The following is a 24710-nucleotide window of genomic DNA, read 5'->3' on the forward strand; positions in this document are numbered from 1 at the left end:
TTTTAACAGTAAACATAACACTTCTGTGTTTTCTCGAAGTGGGAAGCCGGTATTAAAAACCAAATGGAAATAATTTTTCTCCCTGATGTTCATGTTTGCTTTAGTGGATTATAAGGAAGCATCAGTGTTCATTTCTGGCTGTTTAAAAACTCATAAAAACTCTTCTAGGGGGGTTCAGTGTTGCTTTACTTGTTTCTTTTTGTCTATCAATTCATCAAGTTTCACAAAGTGCTCTGTCTTCATACCAGAGAGCCAAACAAGTTTCTGGATGCTGTACTGCCGCTCCAAGCTGAAGGCAAAGTTAATTGACTCAGTAGTGGCTTGGACGAACGTGCTGAGCTGCTGCAGTGCTGAAATTTTAATGAGGTGATTAACCCCTGAGGGCAGGCGTCCGTCCGTATCAAACATGCTTGATATTTACAGAGACTCGCCGATGGTGTCACTCTGGTCAATGAAATTTCAGTGAGGTGTGTCACCAGTCTCCTACCTGAGCGATGTGGATACTTTTATCTGCTGCTGTTTTTAATTTAGCAAGCGACCGCAATAGACTAAAGACCAAATAAAGTTATACTTCCTGTCAAGTATCTCGCCCACTCTCTGTGCCTTCGCTACCTTTAGTTCCAACGAGGTATAAAGTCAGAAATGCTTCTCTGTGTGGGCTGAGGTGTCATTGATTCAGCAGTTTGATCCCAGTCACAAAGAGCTTAACTATTTTGATATATGCAGGACAATTTCTGATCAAAAGTTTGAAAAGTGATGGGTTAAAGTGGATGAATTAATTATTTAAAACAGCTGTTGCATATAAGCCTGAGGTCATACTGGGCTTTCTGGGCCCTCTCACGGGGAACAAAGGTTTAAACTGTCATCCTGTGTGACCTTTTCTATTTCAATCAGGATCAGCTACCCCTCCCATCAGCATTTAGATTGACCTCAGCTGTTCATCCCTAACACACACCTGTTAAACACATTACACACATTAAAGAGACTGAACCTGCTCTAAGTCGTGTGCTCGGGTTTATCTGCCTTGGAACTGTGACACTTTCAGACAGTTTGGTTTTAGATAGCTCAATAGATTGAGAATCCAACAAACTGAACACCCTGAAAGGGCCAAGGGCTGGTCAGTGAACTTTCTAAATGCAACTAAACTCAAAAATCAGGAAAAACTAGTGTTGTTGTTTTTTTTATTTATGAATACAAAAATGAAAAAAAAAAAACTGTTTTCCCATTTTTTTGTTTCAATCATATTAATGGAAAACAAAATAATTTTTTCTTAAGGTTTTCTTGTTTTAAAGAAAGATTTGAAGAACAGGAAAATGTGACCGAGGGGAAAGGTAGACTTTTAAAATCAAAACTCTCATGTCAAAATAAAAGCCCACATAGTCATTCACTGTGTTTCATAGAATAATAACTAATTGACTTATACAACATATTATAAATAATCTTTGTGCTAAATGTATTTATAATTAATGTAAAATATTATTATTACAAGAAAAAAAATATGAATAATTAGCCTGGACTGCCTAAGGTATATTCATGTTTGTATCACAAGTAGAATTTTCTATTATTATGCAAAAATTTGACATGGAGGCTGTGATTGAAACGGAAAAAAATGGGAAAACAGCTCATTATTCTTTTATTAATTAATTTATTTTATTTTTCCCTCTGGATTTCTGAGGCTCGTTTTAACCAGGAAAGAGAACTGCCTGAGAGTACACAGGCTGCTCCATGCCTTGTTTTACTTTCCTTTTTTAAAATTGTTCTGGGAAAAATCTTGTTTCTTGATTTTGAATTTCTAATTTTAAAATAAAATTATATTGGCTTTAAAATATACTGAGTCAACTTGCACAGTCTTTCCTTTGAAAGTTTCACTGTTTTCCACTTCATCTGGCTTGAACTGTTGGCTACACTGCCCACACTATTGCTCGTGCTATTGCAATGTTTGTTCCATGTCAGCTTCAGAAAAAAAGACCAAAGGATAGAAAATTACAGACTAAAGGCTCCAATTATATCTAGATGCTTATCAAACCTATTGAGCTTTATACAGAGCTGCTGCCACAAAACACTGCTCATTGATTGCTTACATTAAAACACTTGTAAAAACTTGTATATCTTATTATCTTTCAGTTGTCTGCAGCATTCTTTAGATGGCAATCCCATCTCTCGACTGTGTCACTATTAACCATTGCATGATAATGCAGCCATACCGGAGGACTTCCTGCAGAAGAATGGGTCCCTCTAAAGTATCCTGACATAGTCCAGGGAGGATGCATTCCGAAACCCAAACCACTAAGTGCATCCATCTGACTTTCTGCAGACTTTCTGCAGACAGAGAAACCAGTCCATATCTGCAGTTGATAAGGTAGGGGTATTATATTGCTGCTTTTTAGTCTTTACTGCTCATCCCAGTTATCTGTATTATTTTTCTACTCTTATGTGTGTAAAGAAAACATTTGTACACATTCTAACCCATAAATAGTGAAAATTACAGACAAGGCTCAACCTCATCATCCTGCTCACTCTGCCAAGTCATTCCCTCAGCAAAAGACAACCGAAAGACACTTCTGGAAAATATCAGGACCTGAATCTTTGGAGTCATCTAGAAACTGTTCACATGTAAAAGGGGCATTACTGACTTAAGGCATTACCAGTGGCTCCTCTTTTTCTTCCAACCCTGGCTAAAGGGGAACTGAGGCCACCGTATGGATGAATAGGTCCATCCTGATGGGATGATTCTGGGCATGCAGACTTTCAGTGCATGAGTCTGTGAAGATGAGGCTGTTTACGATATCACCATCAAGGGGCAAACACTGTGTGAGACACAGCCGTGGTGAAATGGTCCTGATTAAAATCACCACTGAAAACAACAAAGAAATGCAGAGGGAGAACAAATAAAACGAACGGAAACATGGAAAGAAAAGCACACACTGACAAAATTCAGCATTTTGCCTCTTTGTTGGACTGCATTCAGCATATTCATCGTGTTTAGGACTTACACACATCTGTCATTTTTGGTCTTCACTTCTGTCTGCAAACTGTAAAATGGTAAGCACAGATAAAACCTTGAGACTGGCATGCTAACATGGACACCACTGTCAAGTAGCCTCAGATTAGCTTTCAGCTCCATCAGTCCATGCAGTTATAGAGTCCGACATAAAAAGGGAATAAAAAAAAACTCACCTATCACAGTATCCTGGGTGGGGGGCTTCACAGTGGACCCGTTTTCTCCTTCAGCTCTCCGGTTCATCATCTGCATCTTTGTGAATTTGAAGAAACAGAAGTTAAAAACACGTGGTTTCACTTTTAAACATGCAATGTGTTACTACATTTTTCTTTCTTTCTTGGGATGATTTGATTTGGTTTCGAGTTACAGTGACTTTGCAAAGCAGATGCATACACCTGTTTCCTATTTCCTCACTGGCAAATCCATCTTGCAAAGCTCCGTTTGCTCTGAACCTTTTGGGCCCGGTTAGAAAGTGACAGGACCAATCAGCGACGAGGGGCAGTGCTTTCGGGCGCAGTGGTGTCCTGACATAAATGAGCAGCAACAAGAGGCTGGTGCAATTATGGTGGAAGACATTAGTGTGGATGCTGCTAAAGCGCCAGTTTTATCAGAACTTGGTGACATTTCTTTGTTAAAAGAACAAAGAACAGCCGTGAGTTGTTTTCTTTTCAAAAATGAGAAAAGTCACCTACTGACATGTCTGCAGTCGCCATGGATCTCATGCAGTTCTCTATGGAGTTAACTCCTCAGTAGTGGCTACGTCACATGTTTTGTTGCTCTGAGTGGCCCGTAAAGATGTGACAGACAGAACATTCAACCAATCACCCTCTGAGTTTTTTTTAAAGGCTCTGCCCTTTCCCAAAAGCTGTCTGTGAGTAGTTTACCAGATGGATGTGTTTCACACATCCATCTGGCAAAAAAAAAATAATAATAATTTCAATTATTTGGGGTGAAACACATCCATCTGGCATGTCAGGTTAGAATCACAAGCTACGATTTGATTCATGATTCATTAACATACAGAACAATTCAGTCGGATCCATTTCAATTTGATCCAATGCAGATTGATTATGCAACTTCAAAAGTTTTTTTGTTTTATGAAACTGAGTGGAAAAAAGGGGAAACAAGATCATTTTAAATAGGCTAACTGCCATAGAGTTTGTTGTCATAAAAACACCTCTGTGCAAAAATCATTGCACTTCTGTTCTTATGACTTCACTGGCCCTCACTGAAGCACTGATTTTTACAGCTTTTTGATAAATATTCTCACCTGCCAAAAATGTTGAGGAGATATTTGACCTCTCTGCTCTATGTCAACCCACCACTCATTTTGTCGGTAGGGCAATGAGCCAATTAGCATCCTGGAGCTGTCTCCCAATGCAAAGTGTGACCTCTTTGATTAAACTTGCTTTTCCTTTTCACAGTAAATAACGCGATCTCTGCATGTCTTATACAGACAATAAACAGCTAACCTTGACAGTGTAAGAGTCATAATGTGACTCATTTATCAACCTGCTTTCTGCTTGTTTGCCTCCTCTCTCCTCTACTCAGTCTTATTGCTTCTACATTAACAACATTCATCTTATAACTCATGCATGTCCCAGTTAACATTATGTTCTACACACTCCTGTGAGTTTTAAAGGTAGGAGGTATCAGGTTTTATAGGAGCAGTTTTCCCTAAAGGTGTTAACCAGTCTTACCAGTTTAAACTTTATGTAAAGAAAAAAAGCATCTAAACTTCAACAAAGTGCATCAGGCTTATACTTATAAAAATTTGATGCAATCACTTGTTGAATTTTGATCCATGCTTTGGATGAATAAATTGGCTCCAAGGGTAAAGTTGTGAACACAGGGATAAATTTAAAGGTCTTAAAACAAGGTTGATAATGAAGGCCGGTGTGATGAAACCGGGTGTAACAGGGTTTGAGGGACAGCTGGTGAAATTAGCCTCAAGCATCTCTAACTTGTTAAGAAAGTCATGTAATTGTGTTTTTCTGTTTTTATTTGACAAATATTGGGATGGAGCCTGGTGAGTTTTATCGATATTGATGTAATCGAGCATCCTTAACAATTAGTCTTTGTCGATACCACCGTTGTAATTTTTCAATTATTTGGGGTAAAGAAGAGACAACAAGATAAGATGTTTCGTCATCATATTTTATAAGACAACCGCTTTGATAAATCTTGATATCAGTAGTCTTAATTATATGTTACTACCTGATTGGAGCTCGAGTTAAACATGCCATGCCAAGCCAGGTCCAAGGAAGTGTACGATGCTTGATCATGGTAAGGAGGAATCTCATTATTCAAATAAACTGGACTTTGGGGGTTAAATGTGCTTGGGATTGGTGCAGATTGAAGACTATGAATACACCCTTCTCTTCCAATTTCCACATGCACTTTAACAATGGATGACTGTTTTCGTGTCCAAAGTTTAGGTGTGCTCATGATTGCTTGAAGTAAAAAATTATTGTCATATTGCAGTAGCATCTTTTAACCAATAGAAAGTTTGTTTCAAATACATTAGTTCACTACAGGTCCAGGCCATCCAGGTTTTCAACACAGAGATAAATCTACCGCATGTGAGAACTGAAATGGTTTCTACATGAAGACATCTCTGTATAAAGATCTAAAACCAGCCGCATACTGATGAAATAACTGTTTTGATGTAGTTCATGATTTAATTTACCTTTGGGTCCCCGATGACTTCAGGATGTCCTTGCATGTCATTCAGAGACATTCCTGGGCAGGGCATGGAGATGCATGCTCTCACTGCATCATGAGACTCTCTTCTCCCCACAGAGCTGAAAGAGAACAGTTTGTCAACAAACCACAACAAACTGAGACTGACTGATATTGACTCTACATGCCATGAGTGATTTGATGAATTGTCCAGTATTGAAGTGTTGGCCACTGACAGATTTATCTTACTCCATGTCCTCACAGCATGAAGGCATCAGATATTGTATTTCAGTTTCTCCCTTTAAAATATGACATCTAGCACTATGATTTTTAATGCAGAGAAATGGAAGCATTTGATGTCAATAGGGCAAACACTTCTGCCTGTGTTGACACAAGTCAAAGAACAACATTTCAAACATAGATATGGATGTTATTCATGCACCGCTATCCTCACTTATGTAAAACAAGTTAAGAGGCTCAGATGAGAGCAGAAAGTTTAAGAAACTGAAGGAAATATTCCATAAGGCTGACAATTTCACATCTTAATGATTTCAAAAACATGGTTGACCACAGAAATAAGATAAGGACAATTTCAAATGATTTTTCATCTTATAATCCTCTGCAAGATGACTTTAACAGACCGTGAGACCACACACCTGCTGTCTGTAGTTGTGATTTGACAGGCAAGATTCAACACACACAAAATCTTAAGGAAACAGAAAGCTTAAGCAACAGTTGCGGTTCAGAGAACCACTTTATTAGACTGATGCATGTCGGCTTGTAGCCTTCATCAGGGTCATCCTGACAACCCTGATGAAGGCTACAAGCCATGACACGTCAGTCTATAGAGGTTTTCTCTAAACTACAATTGTTGCTTGAGCTTTCTGGGTCCTCCAAGACTTTATTCCTCCTCTTGCACCTCTGCAATTGGTGCATGAGGTGCAGCTGTGCCAGAAATAACTACTCCAAACACACAAGCTTTAATAGAAATGTGTGCGATTAAAAGTGACTTGGAAAAAAACAAACATGGAGGACAATCAAAATCCTTGACTGGCTCCCCTGGTTGATTACAATTGTAGGGCAAACAAAAACCAAAGTTTTCAAAATATTCACATTTTCATAAAAATTTCTTGTGCTTTTGGGGATTTGAGCAGAATTTAAGCAGTTCCTGTCTGCAGAGACACAGAGGGACACATCACAGCCTCTTCTTTTTCTCCATTATGAGTTATTCAGACAGCTGGCCATTGGTTGTCACAGCCCAGTCACAATGCATTGTGGGATACAATGGCAACGGCTGCTCACAGCAGGGATGATGAAACAATGGATTATAAAATGTATTAAAAAAATGTTCAATATCCGAGTTGCTCATGCAGATTTAATCCTTTAAGACCCCAGAAAGTCACCAAAGTTCCAGGCTTGCTAGAAAACGTTCTGTAAGAGCAGCATCATTAGAACTGCATAACTGGGGGCTTTCAGAGGAAAGAATAAGAAAGTGGCTACAATTTATGGTTCAAAAGTTATTTGATTTTGAATAACATGTTTCCTCTTGCTGTATATGTCAATGCCAGTCTCAGAGGGTTACTATAAACTCAAAATAATGTTACTTTGACCTACTTCCTGTTTAGTGTTTGGGTGCTGTTGCTTTAGCAGCGGTCACAGTTGAGATCATCAGTTCATGAGGACTAATATGGGACAACTGGCGATAAGACTCAATTTTCAGTTGTAATGTAGTTTTAAGGTAGTGTCTAATTAATGTTGCACTGGTTAGTTGTTTGTTTGGACAATTTCTTGGTGTTTTAAGTGGAGTATGTTATTTAGCACATTAGCTGTGGTAAACTGCAAAGTTATGGCAGCAGCTAATGTGCTAATAGGTCAGCTGATGGTGCTAATGTAAAGCTAAGTGCTGTTAATACTTCCATGTTTTACTGTAGGCGTATGTTGTGCAACTGACTAAATGTGTGCAAGGAACAGCTCATAACTTTTATTATGTTTGTTTAAACAACCTACAGAAAAGGCAAAAGAAATCTTTTTGCAGTCATTTCCAAGGTCCAGTTATGTGTAATATGTGTAAACATAGGTCATAAAAACAGGGAAACAATAACTCAGCCTCAATTTCTAATTGGTTAGACTTGAATTGGTTTCAGACAGAAATATGTTTCCCCTGTCCTGCTTTGGCCCTGACATAAAGATGTATAATGCTGTTTCTGTTTTTGTATGTTCTATTCCTTCTAAATGCAGGTTTTTGGTCACATAGGGCTATTTAAAGGAAATGTCCGGTAGTTGTGTTAAAAGGCCAAAATTCTTAAGGACTACCATCATTTTGGCCATGAACAAAAAAATTCTTGTGGAAATTCTGACTTTATCCCTTGATGGTTAGAGGGGGCAAATCTGGCCTGAATTCTGGCTTGAAATCATGTATGGCCAGCCTAAGACACTTCTGATGCCTTGTCATCTCTCTATTTCCTTCTTTCTAATCAATTTTACAAGCAACAGAGAGGAAAGTAGGAATGGTGCTATGGGCTGAAAACATTGCATTGCTTCACTTACAGACTGTTAGGACACTACAACAGGAATCAGTCAAATCAAGCTGATTTTGGCACTGATGCCTGCTTGGGTACTGTTAGAACACAGCCTTAGACCTGTCAATAAAATTAAACAGGCATCTAAGGCAGCAGATAACTTAATATGAAGTAACCTGTGTTCAGATCTATTTGATTAAGCAGTGAAGCTATAGTGCTGAGACGAAATTTCAATGGAGAATTGCATTAAGCATATGAGAGTACAAAAGATATCTTACCAGTCTTTTCCATCACTTTTTCTTCTGTCTCTCTTTTTGTCTGCCTTTGTCTGCTTTCCTCCAAGAAGCGACGTAATCTTCTGCTCCCTCTTTTCCTCTTTCACTTTTGGTGGCTCAGTCTTTTTGCTGCTTGGAGCAGGAAGCTTACTCCTCCGAAAACCAAACCAGTTTGCCAAGGTTGACCCAGATTTTTGCTTCACTTCATTGCTTCTCTCCTGTTCCTGAGACTTGTGTAAGTTCTCTTCTATGCCAAGCATCACTTTCTCTTCAATTGTGGTTATGGTACTTTGCCTCTCTGGTTCCTCAGAAACTGGTTCCCCAAAGGCGCTTGAAAACTGTTGCTCAATCTGAAGGCGCCTTGCTTGTTCTCGCTGAAGTTTCAGACTTTGGAGTCTTTCACTAGAGGATCCCAGATGTTGGGGAACTGCTAGCCCCTCTTCAATCAAGAAGTTGTTCAGGAGGGACCGGTTCATTGGGCAATGGTAGCTACTGGAGCAACTCATACTCCCTGGAAGGACATCACTTAGAGAGTTTAAGGAGCTGCCTGAGTGGGTTTTAATCTGGGTACGGACCTTTCCAGATCTGTTGAAGCTTGGCCTGTCCATGTAGCGAGCACCAAAGCTCTGACTGCGAGCCTTGGCACCATTCATGCCCATCACTGGCTTAAGTGGAGGCCGGGTCGACACAGACACAGAACGTTTAAAGAGCCAACCTTCCTCGTCGAATCCCCAATCCAGCATCACACCACTGTCTGATGGGACTGGTTGAACTGGGGGCTCTGAATCCAGCGAATTACAGCGAGTCTCGATCCTTCTGCGGGCTTTGTCATGGACACCACATTCGTGCATCATCTGGGGATCACAGGTAAACGTTTGAAAGGTCTGGACATTTTTTGGGCCATCGTCTTTATTCTGTCTTCCGTACAAGAGGAAGGTATTAGAGTCTTGTCCAGAGATAGCTTCATGAGATTTTGCATTGACTGGATGAGCCATTTTTACAGCTCTTGAGGTGGAACTCTGCAGATTATTTGCAATCCCATGGTAGTAAACATTAGAGTATGTCTGAGGCAAGACTTCTGAGAGCTTTGGCTCACTGATGCTCTGCTGGGATCTTTGTAAGATGCTCTGACTTGGCAACATAATAGGAGGACCATTTTCATAGTGACAAGTGACACACCTTTCCAAAGGTGGCTGGACTGGCTCTGGAGGTTGTGACTCTTGAACTGGAATGGACGGTATCTTGGCAGAGTTGCTGTGGTATTGCTTGGCAGGGATATCTTTCAGCTGCATACCTTCAGCACTCATTCCGGGAGCTGTATGTAGATTGTCTTTTGCTGTGTTAAGATGTTGAGGCTGTGAAGCAGAGGGAAGCTGATTTGACTGCGGCTTGGTGATGCTTGATGTTGCCTTTCCAGTAGTAGAGCTTTGAACCTGGCCTGCAGATGCATTTTGTTTGGGTAAGCTGTCGCAACCAGGTCTAAGAACTAGAGAAGTCGTCCGTCCAGGAGGTGCTGGCGGGGATGGGGACCTAGGTTCTTGATAGGGTACATCACAGTGCTGGTCTTGGCGGCGTTGTTTCCGCGGAGAGCATGGCAGGTTGTCATAAACGCCTTCTTCCACAGAGTCATTGAGTGATTGAGGTCTGGTCATTTGCAAAGGTAGTTTTGTTGGGCTCTTTGAGCTGTCGTTGATCACTGGAGGTTTGTACGTCTTTGAATTTTTCACAGGAGAAGCAAGAGGAGAGCATTGCTGCACACTCTTGAGCGACTTGGAACCTGCTGACACTGCAATGTCCTCGTCTTTCTCAACTTTAGGTAACACTCCCTTGCTTGATCCTTGTGTTTTACTTAGAGTGGTCCTCTTGTTCGGGACACTTTGGACCGGAGGGTTTGACTGTCCTTTAGGCCTGTGACCCTTAATGAGCTTCTGGTGTAGAGGAGAATGAGTATGCTTGGGTTGTTCTTGTCCTGCATCAGCACTCTTGCTCCGTAGAATGAAAGCTTTTCTTGCAGAATCACATGGTTGAGGTTTGGGTTTCCTCTGAGGAGATTCTGAGACTGTGTAGTTTTGGCTTTCCCCTCCAGCTTGACTTGCCTGATCCCTGCAGTGAGGAACCTCCATGGAGGAGCTACGCTGTCTGGCTGCACTTACACAGCTCAGAGCTCTGGCAGCAGAGTTTGGAATAGGAGAGCTCATATCATTCATTTCTGCTTCCACCTGCTTGGCTGCAAATCTGCCCTCTTGTCTCTTGACATGATCAAGTCTGGATTTACGGTCAGTAGACCTCTCCTGGTTATTGTTTTTGTCACTTAACTTCATGCTTGAAGACTTGTGTTTTTCAAGAGAGCCATTCCTTTCCTCTAGGTTTGTAAGGCTCTCTGTAGGGCTTACACCAGGTTTGACTGTGGGGCCTCCCAAAAATAAGAAGTTGTCGGCAACAGGTGAGGGAAAAAGACCAGAATCCCTTGCGAGCTTTATAGGATCTTCTTGAAAATTGTTGTCATCATCCCTTGTGGCATCATACTTCTCCAAGCAAAGAGGTTCATTTGTTGGTTGGTCTCTAGATTCAGTTCTTTGTAATTTAGGGGAATCTTGTTCTGCATAATCAGAGTCAATGGCATTAATACCAGCCTTGACAGGTTTATTTGCTGGCACTGCTTCCTTGGCTGTGCTCCCTTGTTGGCCACACTTTACTCCAGATGAGTAAATGCCCTCATTGAAGGTCATACAGTCTTTGCAGTGTGGTACAGGTGCAATGGAGGCTTCTTTTGAGTTTGTTTGGAGTCGCTTCAGACCTTTCAGAATGTGCCCTTCTTTCCACCCCAGTTCTGTCTGCTCCATAGGTACAGAATTATTGCTGGATACTGAACTCGTACTCATCCTTTTGGCACACTGTACATAAAACACATACTCAGTGTCACTTAGATTGTATTCATGAACAAATCACTTGTGCCAACCCAAAAATTAACTCCTACTACTACTGCTCGACTATGCTTCCAAAAATTTTGACAATTAGAGGGAACAAATGAAACCAACCTGCTTGGAGAATCCACGGCCTTCTGCCCAAGTGTGGGAGCCACTGGAGTACTCGCTACAAGCACTGGATATAGACAGTTCACTGCCACTGCCACTACCACTGCTGCGTGGGCATGTTAGACTCAGCAGGCTGGGCCAACGTCCTGCAGGGATACCCGCCTTTCCATTCCTTTGGACCTCCTGCAAAAGAGTTACATGATCAATAGAAATGATCTGACACCTGACACTTCCTGTTTTGTGTTGCCCCATCTCCCGATTTTTCTAAAGCATCAAATCAATGCTATGCTGAAGGTTTACATTGCTCTTTTCCTATGCAAAAACCTACAATTAAAGATGTCTTCCTTTGACTAACAGTACACTCTTTTCTAGCACTGCCCTGTTGTTGCAACAAAGTAGTGTGGGAAGTTGAAAAAGAATAAAGCAATCCATCTAGAAGAAATGCAAAACCCACACAGAAAGGCCTCATTCAACCAGGATCCAACACCAGAAAACCTCTTGCTGTGAAGTAACAGTGCCAACCAATGCACCACTGTGTAGGCCCCAAGTATGTTAATTATGATTAGAATAAGGTGACAGTAACAGTGACAATGGTCTTCATTGCAGGCAACATTAAAACAGCTTTGACAATAACCCACAAAGTCCACATACTCCATGTCTGCAGCAGTGTTAAATCTGAAAGCTATTTTCAAACAGTCATAGTCATAAGGATAAACTGTTGACATGTTTTTGTCACATCTGAGTCACTTCTACCCTTTATAGTTTATAATGTACTTTATAGTGTATAGTCTAGTTTATTCAAAAACAACGACAAAAAAAAAAAAAAAAAATGTTTGTAAAACCAATCTTATGATGGTTAAGATATGTTTAGTAATTGGGTATGCTTAAAAAGGAAGTTAAATGCTGGCAAGACAAATGGCAAATCATGTTAAGGATTTTAGGGAGGCCAATCAGATTTCAGTTGGCCCTGGCTACTACTGGCCCTGCCTCTAAAACAATCAATCAAAATCTCATTTTTATTTTGGTTGCCAATATGTTTTCCATTTACATTGTTGTCTTCATTTAGTCACAAAAAACTCAAATCAATAAATTCTTCTTGTCAAAATGTTTGTTTACAGAATTAGCATTGAAGCACTGCCTTGTGCTGAAACCAAAAAGTATAGTCAAGCACAAGCTTCATGTTCAAATGTGGGCCATATTTCATGTAATGTTTACAATTTGTTGCAGGCCAATCAAAAATGGACCGCAAGCCGCATTTGGCCCCTGGGCCATAGTTTGGACATTGTTCATGGCAGGTGCACTCTGACATTAAAAAGTTCATGGTTTCTGGAAAGCATGTATTACACATAAATTCCTGTGATATTTGATCTCAAAATGATCTTTTCCTCATTCATAGCTCTGTACTGCTGACAGATAATGTTATTATCCAACTCACATTGAAATTCATTTTGAACATAAAAACTAAACCCATCAAGTGGGTCTACATTTTAAAAAAATCAACACTCTGATACACAGTGGCCTCTAACCATGGTTAACAGGACTTTAGCTGTATTTAAGGACTTGAAGGTGGAGTGGTAACAGAACCTTATTTACTGTAATAGTTTTACTGTTTACATTATAATGGTGGCTTATTTTATAACTGTGGCTCATTCAAATTGGCATGAACATTGTATTTTCATCATTTAAACCTTAACATAAAACATTTATATGTCAGAAAACCATTCCCTTTTCAAAAATACACTGAAAATACATAGCTTTTCATTAGACCTTTTTTCCAATAAAACAAGAGGTCAAGGCCAAAGAGTTTGAGAATAATTAATGTATCTTTTCTCTGTGCTGCTGGCTGGAAAGTTTGAGCCCTCAAAGACTTTAATCATTGACTGTGGTTACAAAACACTGTCGGAATTAAAACAATGCCTATGGAGTGATTCCCAATTAAAACTGTATTTTGTTTGATGGCTTTATACGTCCTTTAATCTGTGCAGTTTTCGAGTCTTGTGCAGAGTCTTTCAGTCAAACTATTTGCTTCACTGTAAACTGGCACATCTACAGATTCTGTTTGATTCGGTGCCATTTCCAATCACATAAACCCAAAGGTGTCAAGTGTTGTGAACCCATTTAAAAAGCATTGATCGGCTGCAGGGCTGCCACGGCCGGCTTCCTCTCAAAGTCATTAATGTCATCTGTTAGCAATAATTAATGTGAATAGGAAATAATTGCATAAGGGAGTTGGGGACTGAAGTGATTTGGTCCATTCATTGATATTCACCTATTATTTGATTATCCATGCCAGCCTTTATTTCACATGCACTGTGGGAGAAGGCGACATTCGGCCAAGCTCGTTCAGATTAATCTCAGAACTAATTACAGACGGCATGTCGAGGGGTATCAGAGATTTGACACGAGTGATACAGTTTAACAAAACCTCCAGTCAGAGTGGCTGCGTACTTATCATCAAGGGCAAATATGAAGGCTTTGGAGATATTATCCTTTGTGAACTGACTTTTTATAATATTTAAGTTCTTTTTTCATGCAAAATGACAAGACTTCATTAAAAGGGAAAAATTAGTCATTTTTAATGCATCAACACCACAGCCATTTAGAATATGGTTTCAATAACATCTGCACACACACGTCTGTGTGTGCAAAATAAGTGCAATAGGGCAACGTGAAATATACAACAGCACTTTAAAAACTCCAGCACTTAAGCACATAAAGCACTTTAGCACACAGGTGCTTTAACTTAACAAGCCAAATCCCCAAGGTTTTCTTTTTTTTTCCTGATCTGTCATGAGTTTATTGTCTGTCAAAGCTGTTATTGTACTTTTCATTCTTATTTGCCATCTTTATTCTTCATTCTCTACCTTGTATTGCTATTGTACCTCTGTTTTATTGATTGTACATTGTTAACATCAAACTGCCCAGGGTCAAAGGACGGAAATTAGGCACTGGCTTCAATCCTACATATTTACATGCAAGTGTTTAATAATATGTACTGACCCTGATATTTCAAATAAAATAAATACAAAATACAAATACAATACAAAAAGTTGCAAGTAAAAACTTCAAACAGGATAAAAAACTACATCTGTTTAAGGTAAACTGAGTTTACTTTCATTTACTATTATTTAAACACAAGTCACACTGGATGCATCTAAAATCAAAGTGTACACCAGTTGTGTCTGTTCCTAAAGGCTGTATCCATATTGGCATGTATTTGCACTTTTTATGCTTTTTAGCTCAGCAATAAAAGCCCTCTTTACAAACGGGCAAACCTCCTATAAAACTCCATGAAATTTTTGGCCCATATTGAATGTGAAGGAGCATTTGTCCAATCAACTTTGGAGAATTTTTTGAAAAGTCCTGCCCTTCCCAAATGCTTTGTATGGGAGGTTTCCTAGATGAATAAGAAATATATCCATGCAATGGATAGCTGAAACAGTCCGTCTCAGTGTTTCCTAAAATTTCTCACTGGTGACACTTTTTACAAGGAACTAGCCATTGTGACCCCACACCTTCTGTTTTCTGTATGTTACTGCTTATCAAGTCTGCCCTTTGTGCTGCCCTCAGCTGGTTGTTTGAGCTGATGGCTGGTGCTCACTTGGATAAAAAGACTCAATTTGGTCATTGCCTAGCGCTTTCTGTTTTGCAAGCCTGAAAGAAGCCACTTCACCTCCGTCACATAGGCTCTCTTCTGCTCCTTTTGCATTCATTGGCTGTCTGATCTGAAACAATGTGTTTGTATTTTATTAGCCAAGCATCATAACTGTGGCTTTAGTCCATTTGTCATCCAGAGCCATAGAGCCTGGTTTTGTGTTTTATTCTGGTGGAGCGGTTGAGTGGTTGAGCAGCCATTGTTTGCATGCTTGCGTTATGAGTAAACCATGCCTATAGCTACCGGCTCTTTCTCCTCCAATGATGCTGATTGGTCAGGTCATTCTCCTACAAGCATTAAGCGTGAAGCTTTGCAAGATGGATCCGCATGATGACAAACATGGAGTCTGGAAAATCCATTGGCTTTGCAAGGTTCCTCAGTTACTTTCTGATTTGTTAATAACAAACTCTTCCAAATGGCAGACTTGCCTTGTTTTTTCTTTGTGTTATAAAAAAAAAAACTGTAAAACTGTTTTCTTTTTGGCATTGTTTGCTAATTGACTTGAGCTTGTATAATGCTTTTCTAGTTGTCTGACTACCTAAAGCACTTTTACACCACAGGTTACACCTAACCATTCAAACCCTTTCACTCCATCCACTCCACATTTATTCACTGATGACAGAGGTTGCTATGAAGAATTGGCCAACAGTATAGCTAGTCCCATTCATACGCATCCATATCTATTTACATGCCACCGACAAAGCAGGGGGAGCAGACTGGGGTTAAGTGTCCTCCCCAAGAGCACATCGACATGTGACTGCAGGACCTTCAGATTGTGAGACAGCTGACTCGACCTACTGAGCCACAGTTGCACCATCCAGAATCGGCCAGGACCCCTTGGGATTTTTTTTGATTACTTTGCAGGAGCAGTAAAACTGCCAACTACAGCAAAATAGTCATTGTGCCCCCAATCCAGCCCTCTAATTTGAAGCTCAAAATACATAAAATTGAGGCGGAAAAATTACAAAACATCCACTTTTTCCATAAAAAGACACCCCTCTTTTTCAAAACAGTTATTATAATTAATTGATTTCTATGTTAGTGAAGATGTGTTCGGTTTTTTTGTGTTTTTTCATTTTAAACTGTTAAAACACACTTAACATGCAGTAAAATGTGTTTTATCCATGTTAATTATTTTTCTGTCGTTGAGTTATGATTAAAAGTTTTTGGTTTTTTTTTTCGTTTTTTAAACTTATTCGGCCGGGAGCTCCTCGTTTTAGCTGTCTACAGTCTCATCTACAAACCGGAAGTCCCAACATGCAGTAAAATGTAAATAACTGCCATATATTAAAAGTTCTAAGTATTGTGGAAAAATGGGCAAAAGCACGGTACTCACAGGACATTTTCTGGGCCTTTTATGGTTAAAATAAGAGAAGAGTCCAGAAACTCAGGTTTTAAAGGGTTAAGATTGACTGTAGAGCATAATGCATTGATACTGTATTCATTAATCATATTTGACGATGCAGAACCATTCTCACAGAGAGAGAGGCAGAGAGAGTTGAGTAAATAAATGATACCCTCTCTGCAGCAGTCCGGCCCTCTCAGTCAGAATAATGCAGGAACATGAGGGTCCCCCACAGAGCTCAATGTACGCTGTGACTGAACGATGATGCTTTTATCTCAGCCTCCTCACTTCATGCATTATTATCTTAGATTTAGTTACCGAGTTCAAACTTAACTCTGACACTCTGAGGATTTTTACAAACACTAAACAAACACATCACAGCTGATGTGTCTGATGTCAGCATGGGTCTGTACATCTGTGGCAGCCTTAAAAACACTTGCCTGTGATTTTAAATACACTAAAATCTCTATGATACATGTGCAGCACTCACACATGCACCTGCTCAGCAGCAGACAGTCTGTGCTTCACAGCTGACCTCTTGTTGGCTCTCTGAACAGAAACCATTGTTAGGCTACTTTTTTCATCCAAGCTACTTCTTTCTAGTCCTTCATGATGAAATTTTGATCTCAGTTTTCATCATTGTTAAAGGTGTGCTTGGGGTGCAAGAGCAACTCCACACTGTAACCTGAGAGTATAATTATGAAAACTGCTTCTTTGGATTGGACTCTGTGGATGACCTCACTTTCTCCTCAGCCCATCAACTCTCAAAGAATACCTACATGTGCAGGAGTCATAGCTATCATTATAGTCAGCTTACTAAAGTTATATTGTTCATGGTAACACTGATGTTCTGTGGTCAACTAGCATTAAGATCAACTTACAACATAATGTCAGTGCTAGTCTAGGAAGTCCAATTAAGCACGTCAGTTATCTTCTTTGCTTAACAAGCACTTTGTTGATGTCCCTCAGGATGACAGCTTAAGTTGGGTGACATCACCAGCATCATTCACAATATTTCAATTGATGTTTGCATGTTTTTAGATATTTGAATGTATACTCTTCTGCGCCTTCATCTTTGTTCTTTTAATGAAGCCATGTCTGCAAAAGAATCAAGGGGAAACATGCTAACACTAAGTTGTACCTCTGCAAAGACCTCTGGACCCTAAGTCCTGACGCTAAACACATGATGATGATACCAACCAAGTTCCAGAGGCTTGATTTTCAACAACAATGGGAATTACCAAAAGCAGAGATAACTAGGATTTGTGTTATTTTTGTATTGCAGTGCCTTAAAAAGAGACCTTATGTATTGGGCAATGGGTTTTTGCAAATGCGGTTACATGTAAATTTTAACATTATATATTTATATTCATCTATTACTTTATGTATTTAACCTTCATTTAACCAGGAAAACCTTAGTTAGATTACATATCTCTCCGTTTTGATTGATGTGGGTCAACGGGTACGGAAGAAGACCAAGCATGGCCTTGTGGAAAAGAATACCCCAGGTTTTTCGGATGACAGCCCAGCACAACCATACTACAAACAGTGATTCTCAAACTTCACCCAGTTCTCCAAGTTTGACTATCTCAAGATTAGTGATAAGCCTTGAAGCTCCATGATAAACAGTGTTAAGAGTATGGAACAATAAGACAAGGCATGCACCATGACAAACAAAATATCGCCATAGTTCAACACAGACATAAAAGTTTATGTTAGAGCTATCAGCATTAATACATTAATGCTGATGCATTAAGGTCTATAATAAATGTATTAACCTGTTAAAATGTGGTTAGTCTCATGCTTTATTATCCCTTCAGTGCACACTGGTTAAGCCACTGCACCATCTCCCTGCAGCCACAGTAATGTGAAATAAGTCCACTTTTGCTCCTTAATGTCTATTTCACTTTAAAAACAACTATAGAGATGGCCAGCTAATCTGCACCTTGCATCATCAAACATTTACCTTTTTACTGTTTCCTTTATTTCCTGTTCAATCAGTGACAATTTCCTTTTTCCATTGTTACATTCACGTCATAATCTTTGATCTACTGAAAGTTACTAACATTGCAAGGCAGATGAATTGCCCAGATTTCACGTCTATCATCAGGCAAATCCATCTTGCAAATCTCCAATCTCAAACAATTGTGAAAGGTTGGAGAACAGAGCTGACCAATCAGTATCATTTTAGGAGAACAAGGTGGTTGCTACAGGCAGGGTTTAGTTATGCTGGGAACAATGGCTGCCACTTGTGTGATGTTTAGCTCAGATGTAGCTATAGTATAGCAGCAGTTTTATTCAGGACTGGACTGTATTTCTTTTAAAATAAAGAGCAAAAAGCCACACTGAAAGCTTCTCTAGGTGGAGAAGATGTTTGTGCACTTCTCCCAACTGGAGGTTATTATCAGAGCTGTGAATTCCTACTACCTCATTTTGTCTTATCACTCTGATTGGTCAGTAATGAATGCGACGGACAGAATGATCATCCATAAGTTTGCAAAGCAGAGGGGTTAGCCAGGCTCCACGTCTGTCTTCAGGTAAATCCATTTTGGAAAGCTCTAATCCACAATGTTTGTCTTGAACCAAACACAATCAGTGTCATTTGAGGAGAATGAGGCAGTAGCAATGGGTGGGGTTTAGCTGTACTAAAATCCATTTACAATGACTGCCTCCAGTGCGTTGATTAGCTTGGATATAGCTCTAGCATAGCATCAGTTTTGCCAGAACCTGACCATGTTTCTGCATGAAATAAAGAATAAAAACAACACTAAAAGCTTCTCATAATGGGAAAGATGTTTTCTCTCTTCTGTCGACCTGCTTTAGCATAAGTTTGTGGGAGTTACCGGGAAAGGGATAGTTTTTTTGTGAGAGGTTGTATGCAATGGCTGCTAGTGGGATGATTAGCTTGGACGTATCCACAGCAGTGGTTTTGTCAGAACAGGACCGCATTTCTTTATTAAAACAAGGGCAGAGAGCAACACTGCAAACCCATCTGCTTTGCAAGAGTAAGGCGCCAGTGGAGGTCCACTAATCTCCATGAACTGCCATTAGATGCTGCTACTCCTCTGCTGATGCAACTCTGTACAGCTCTGCAAGTATTCAGTCAGTCAGTCAGTCAGGCAGTCAGGCAGGCAGGCAGTCATATACAGACCCATGTGGAGGGCTTACCCCAGCGGGTAGCCAAAAAGATCATGGTAATGTGTAATACATCATTTTGAGGAATATTGATAAAGTGAAGAAGCATCCTAAAAACAAAGGTCTTAACAGCCTTTTTCAAACTGTAAAAAAGAGCTTTTTTATTGCTGCACACTTGATGTCAAAGTATCTGGGCTGTTTTATGGATTCAAAGCAGGAATGAGATAATCGGAATTACAACAGAGACAACTAAAGCAGAAGTACTGAGAAAGCATCTTAAGAGAGATTATGAGCAATTTTGCGGTGCAGTGAGGCGATGACAATATTTTTAAAGTTTTTTCTTATTTCTTTTTCTGCAAATAAAATGAAAGTTCTTGAAAACTTTGCATAAACAGAACCATTGCCTGTCCTTATTAGAATATCATTCAGATGCTTTGCATGCTCACTGACACCTGGCGCAGGTTAGGTTGGCTTTGCAGATGCTACGTGTTAGACACAATAAAATTATGTGGATGACAAAAACAAAGGAAATTTCCAAAATGAAACATAAGTGTTAATAAGGCTCTATTTATTACATAGAATTGCTTTCATCATACATCCTTTTTCTATCTTTTTATCCTTCTAAAAACATAAAAAAGGTGCAAAGCCATGTTTTGTATACCGTGTTAAACTGGTCTTTCCCTGTGAGAGCATTTTCACATTCACTGTCATTGAATCATGCTGCAGATCAACAGACCGTTTGGACACAAGGACAATGCACTTAAGCTTTCACGGACTCCTGAGTTCACTTTAAATTCCACAATCTCATCTAAATTCGTCCACGCGTCCCCTTGAGTCGCCCAAAGCAAGGTTGCACTCAATGAACCGCTGCTCGGATCACAGTTTTCTCCACTTCAGTCTGTGAAACAGCCACCATCCTCATCACTCACACCATCATCTCATCTTCCTTCTTCTGTCTTCAGGCTCCGGATTCTTAATATCGGCAGCTCGTGTGCCCCTTTTCCCTTTCATGCCACTTTCACCTGCTCTGCCCTCACTGTGTTTTGCCTGCTGGGCTGAGCTCAGACTCGAAGCACCGTTGTTCACTTCAGTGTGAAGATGCAGGGAGAGGAGGGAAAGGTGGAAGTGAAGGCTGCGCGAGCAAGGCATGGTGGAGAGTTGAAAAGGAAGACTTAATTCAAGAGAAATACAGAGGTATAGCTGAGACTGGGCTGGGCAATAAAACTTTCTTAATAGGGCAAGTGCAAGATCTACATAAGTGCAAGCCAAACATTAGGTGTGTGTATCCTCACACTACATGTGTGAGAGGCCAGTGTACACAGTTCATGTTTGTCTTCTTTCTGTTGTAAATCTTCATGTTAAACGACAGAAAAATCCTCCATTCTATCAGAAACTTCAAAAAAGCTTAGCATATTTGCTTCTGCTGTAGCAGTTCACAGAGAAACTGAATTAAACGCTGTTTAAATCACATCAAAGAGGAAAATAAATGTGACTTTATTATATATTTGTCTTTATCTCTGACTGCAGCCCTCACAGGGAGTTTATCTGAGGAGAGAAACACCTGCTGCTTTATAAAACCTCGAGGGTCTCGCTCTCTGGAGGATCGCTCTGCTGCTGCATTTCAATAACATTATGACAAATGACTCTTTGGTAAAGGGAAACAGGCAGATAATGCTGATGTTTACAGTCAAACAAGTCCAAAAATACAGGATTAAGAGAGGAGGAAGACTGGGAGGAATGAGGAACTGACGGTAATGGAGCTTACATAAATATAAACCCAGCATTTGGCTGCTTTATTACAGCTAATATCTGGACTGTTTTCTAGACTGTTTGTTTGGCTCAGCTAAAACACACCAAGTTAACCCTTTGCAGTTTCACTAATGGAAAGTGGTTTTATGGTTGATTTAACTGACTGTTTGGGCAAAACAATTTTACAACAGACAAATTCAGAAGATTGGAGCCATGCAAAAATTCAATGCACCTTCCAAATGATAACACTTTTAGCACAAAAAAATTATTAGGAACTAGAACTACCACCTGGTGGCGCAATGCCTCTACAAGGTATACGAGGTATGGCATTTAAATTATGAGATGGCGCCTATGAAGATAAAACCACGTCGTTCACAGAGTGTTATAAGGTGGGGTATTCATGCACAACTGCCGTAAAGCCCAAAACACACCAGCGCCGTCTGACGCACGTCAAATCAATCGCCCCCATTATTTTCTATTAGCAGATGCCTATGGATGTGCAGCAACAAGGCAGTTTAGACCACTGCTGTATTCCCAACACCACCAGTCACAGATAACAGCTGTATTGTCCATCTTGGCTGCCGTAGGAGCAGTTCTGTTTGAGGCTGCCTGAGGGCACAGAAAAAGAAATATAGTGCCATCTTTTGTTGGAGGTGTAGAATAGGCAGGACGCCTCAGCTATTGGTGAAATACCACTGCTCTTATTTTTTTTTCACTTACCTGTCAAGGCAGGGAGGCCTTTCCCTTTGGTATCAAGCACCTAATGCAGTGGCTGATGGGAAGTTTAACTGGTGATGCTCTGCTGTTGGTGTGTGTTGAGGAAGTGCTTCAAATGATGCAATGCGCCAGTCCAGTGCTGATGTGTTTTGGCTTTCGTTTCCAGTAAATTACGTCTTTAGTTCACCGCTAGCTACTGATTTAAGTGCATGTTTTTGCTAAGGCATCGGGAAAGGATACGCTTAAACAACAGCCAAATATGTTTAAACGGCACAAAAGATTTTGTGAAAGCAAAGAGGATGTCCAAGACCATGAATGCTCTGGATGCCCATGCAAATCTAAAACTTCTGATAATTTTCAAAAAACTGAACAAATCTTTCAAAATAATTGACCACTCAGTACAAGAATGATAGCAGAAATGGTCCCGATTGATAAAGAGACAGTTTGGCAAATCTTACATGAAAATTTGAGCATGACAAAAGTGTGAGCCAAAGATGTCCCAAAACCCCTGACTCCTGATCAAAAGGAAATGCAGGGTGTGCAGATGGTTGAGTGGTTTAAGACACGCACCATGTATGCGTCAGCCTGGGTTCGAGTCTGGCCTGTAGCCCTTTACTGCATGTCTCACCCCACTCTCGTCCCTGTTTCCGAGTCTATCCACTGTCCTCCACTATCTAATAAAAGGCACGAAAAGACCCAAAAATAAATCTTAAAAAAAAAAAAAAAAAAAAAAAAGAAAGGAAAATGCATATAAATTTGTGGGGGCTTTTTGGAAAGCAGCGTTAATTTCTTTGACTATAACTATGACTAAAAATGTTCTTTGACACTGACAAATGTTCTTTTTACACAAGAAAGACTAGACTAAGACCAGGCAAAAGTAGATTTTTCAAAAACAGATGACTAAAACTGACTAAAAGTAAGTTTACTTTTCATTAAGATGACTAAAACTAGACTAAAATTTACTTTAGTTTTGGTCAGACACTCAGATCCATGACATTTCTCCACTGTGGGTAAATGTGTCAAACTACAAAGCATTTGTAGCTAATCTGCTTCTCAGCTGTAGAAAGCAGGGACCCCAGGTTTGGCAGAGTGCATAGAACACACTACCATGACTTGGTACCAGATTTAGGCAAGAGAATAAACGCTTGGACAGAAATTAAGACTAAAATGTTAGGGGTTTTTACGGACTAAAACTACAACAAAATGTTTTCGAGTTTTTGTTGACTAAACTAGACTAAAACTATAAAGGGTAGAAATTACTAAAATGTGACTAAACATAAAGGGCATTTAATCTAAAGACAAAAATGAAATTATAATTAAAAATGGCTGTCAAAATTAACACTGTTAGAAAGTTGCTCAACTTTTAAGCTAATCGTTTTCTGAAACCTTAGCAAAAACACGTGCACTTTTATCAGTAGCTATCAGTGAATTAAAGACGCCACTCATTGGAAACTTGCAGCAGTTATGGGTGAATACCCAACCTTTAATATACAACACATGGTCTGACTGTGAACCACATGGTTTTATCCTCATAAGAGCAGTCTTATCAAAAAACCATACCTCGGACAGTTGCTGGACAGTGAAAGTACAGTGGCAGGCCTAGAGGAAGGTTCAGGGGTTGGAGGAGGGCATGAATGGCTTTTCCACCAACAAAAGCTTTCAGTGTGGTTCTCTGCTCCTCTTGTAATAAAGAAACATCCAGTTCTGATAAAAGCTGTCACTATAAATGAATCCTGAGGCTGATTTGTGGTGGCTGGTAAACTTCTGTTTTTTCACTGGATTTGTCTAGACCAGTATTTCTCAAACTTTCTTTCTGGTAACCCACTTTTTTTTTTTTTTTGAAGGTACAAGCCATTGTCGTCATCATCGTTGTCCGTACGTTACTGCCTATCAGGTCTGCCTTCTGCGCCATCCTTGGCAGGCTGGTTGAGCTGATGGCCAGTGCTAGCTTGGATAACGTTAATTCTGGACTCAATCTGGTCCTGACCTCTTGTTTCTATTTTACCTCCATCACTTAGGCTTTCTTTGAATGCTTGGTCCCTTGGGCCTTCAGCAGCTTAAGTCTTGAATAATTCGGTTTTTTTTAATAAACCATAATGACTTTAGCTCATTGCTATCCAGTGGCTGGAAGAGCTTTGTTTTGTATTTTATTGTGGTGGAGAGGGTGAATGTTGTAGGGTGGAGATCCCTGATATGGCTATAATGTGTGCTGCAGACAGAAATGTTTCATTAATTGATGTAGCAAAGAAATTATGAAAACTTATTGGCGACCCAAAAACCCATTTCAACCCACCCAGACTTTGTGAATGTCTGGTCTTGATCACATCTATTCTGAGCTCACTGCTACACAGGCAGCAGCCATTGCTATCAGCTTACAGTACAACTAAACCCTACCTGTGGCTACAGTTTAATTTTCTTCAAATGACACTGACTGGACCACTCCGACAGTCGTTTATGACTGGAGCTATGCAAGATGGATCTGCCTGATGACAAATATAGAGTCTGACTGACCCATTGGCTATGTAAGGTTGTGTTTGGATGCTTATTTAAAAAAATGTTCTGGGTTTTTTAACTTGTTGACAGCAGCTTTTCAGCCT

General features: G+C 39.9%; 1 protein-coding gene across 1 annotated transcript in view; it reads right to left on the reverse strand.

The window, feature by feature from the left end:
• LOC121522363 (nck-associated protein 5-like) overlaps positions 1-24710 on the reverse strand; it is a 124791-nt gene that overhangs the window by 25550 nt on the left and 74531 nt on the right. Inside the window, exons 8-11 of the mRNA XM_041806610.1 lie at positions 11516-11695; positions 8481-11371; positions 5691-5805; positions 3178-3253 (exon numbers count right to left, since the gene is read on the reverse strand). Coding sequence (XP_041662544.1) covers positions 3178-3253; positions 5691-5805; positions 8481-11371; positions 11516-11695 — 3262 coding nt within the window. The remainder of the gene's footprint in view (positions 1-3177; positions 3254-5690; positions 5806-8480; positions 11372-11515; positions 11696-24710) is intronic.

This window comes from Cheilinus undulatus, linkage group 15, assembly GCF_018320785.1.
Source record: "Cheilinus undulatus linkage group 15, ASM1832078v1, whole genome shotgun sequence".
NCBI lineage: Eukaryota > Metazoa > Chordata > Actinopteri > Labriformes > Labridae > Cheilinus > Cheilinus undulatus.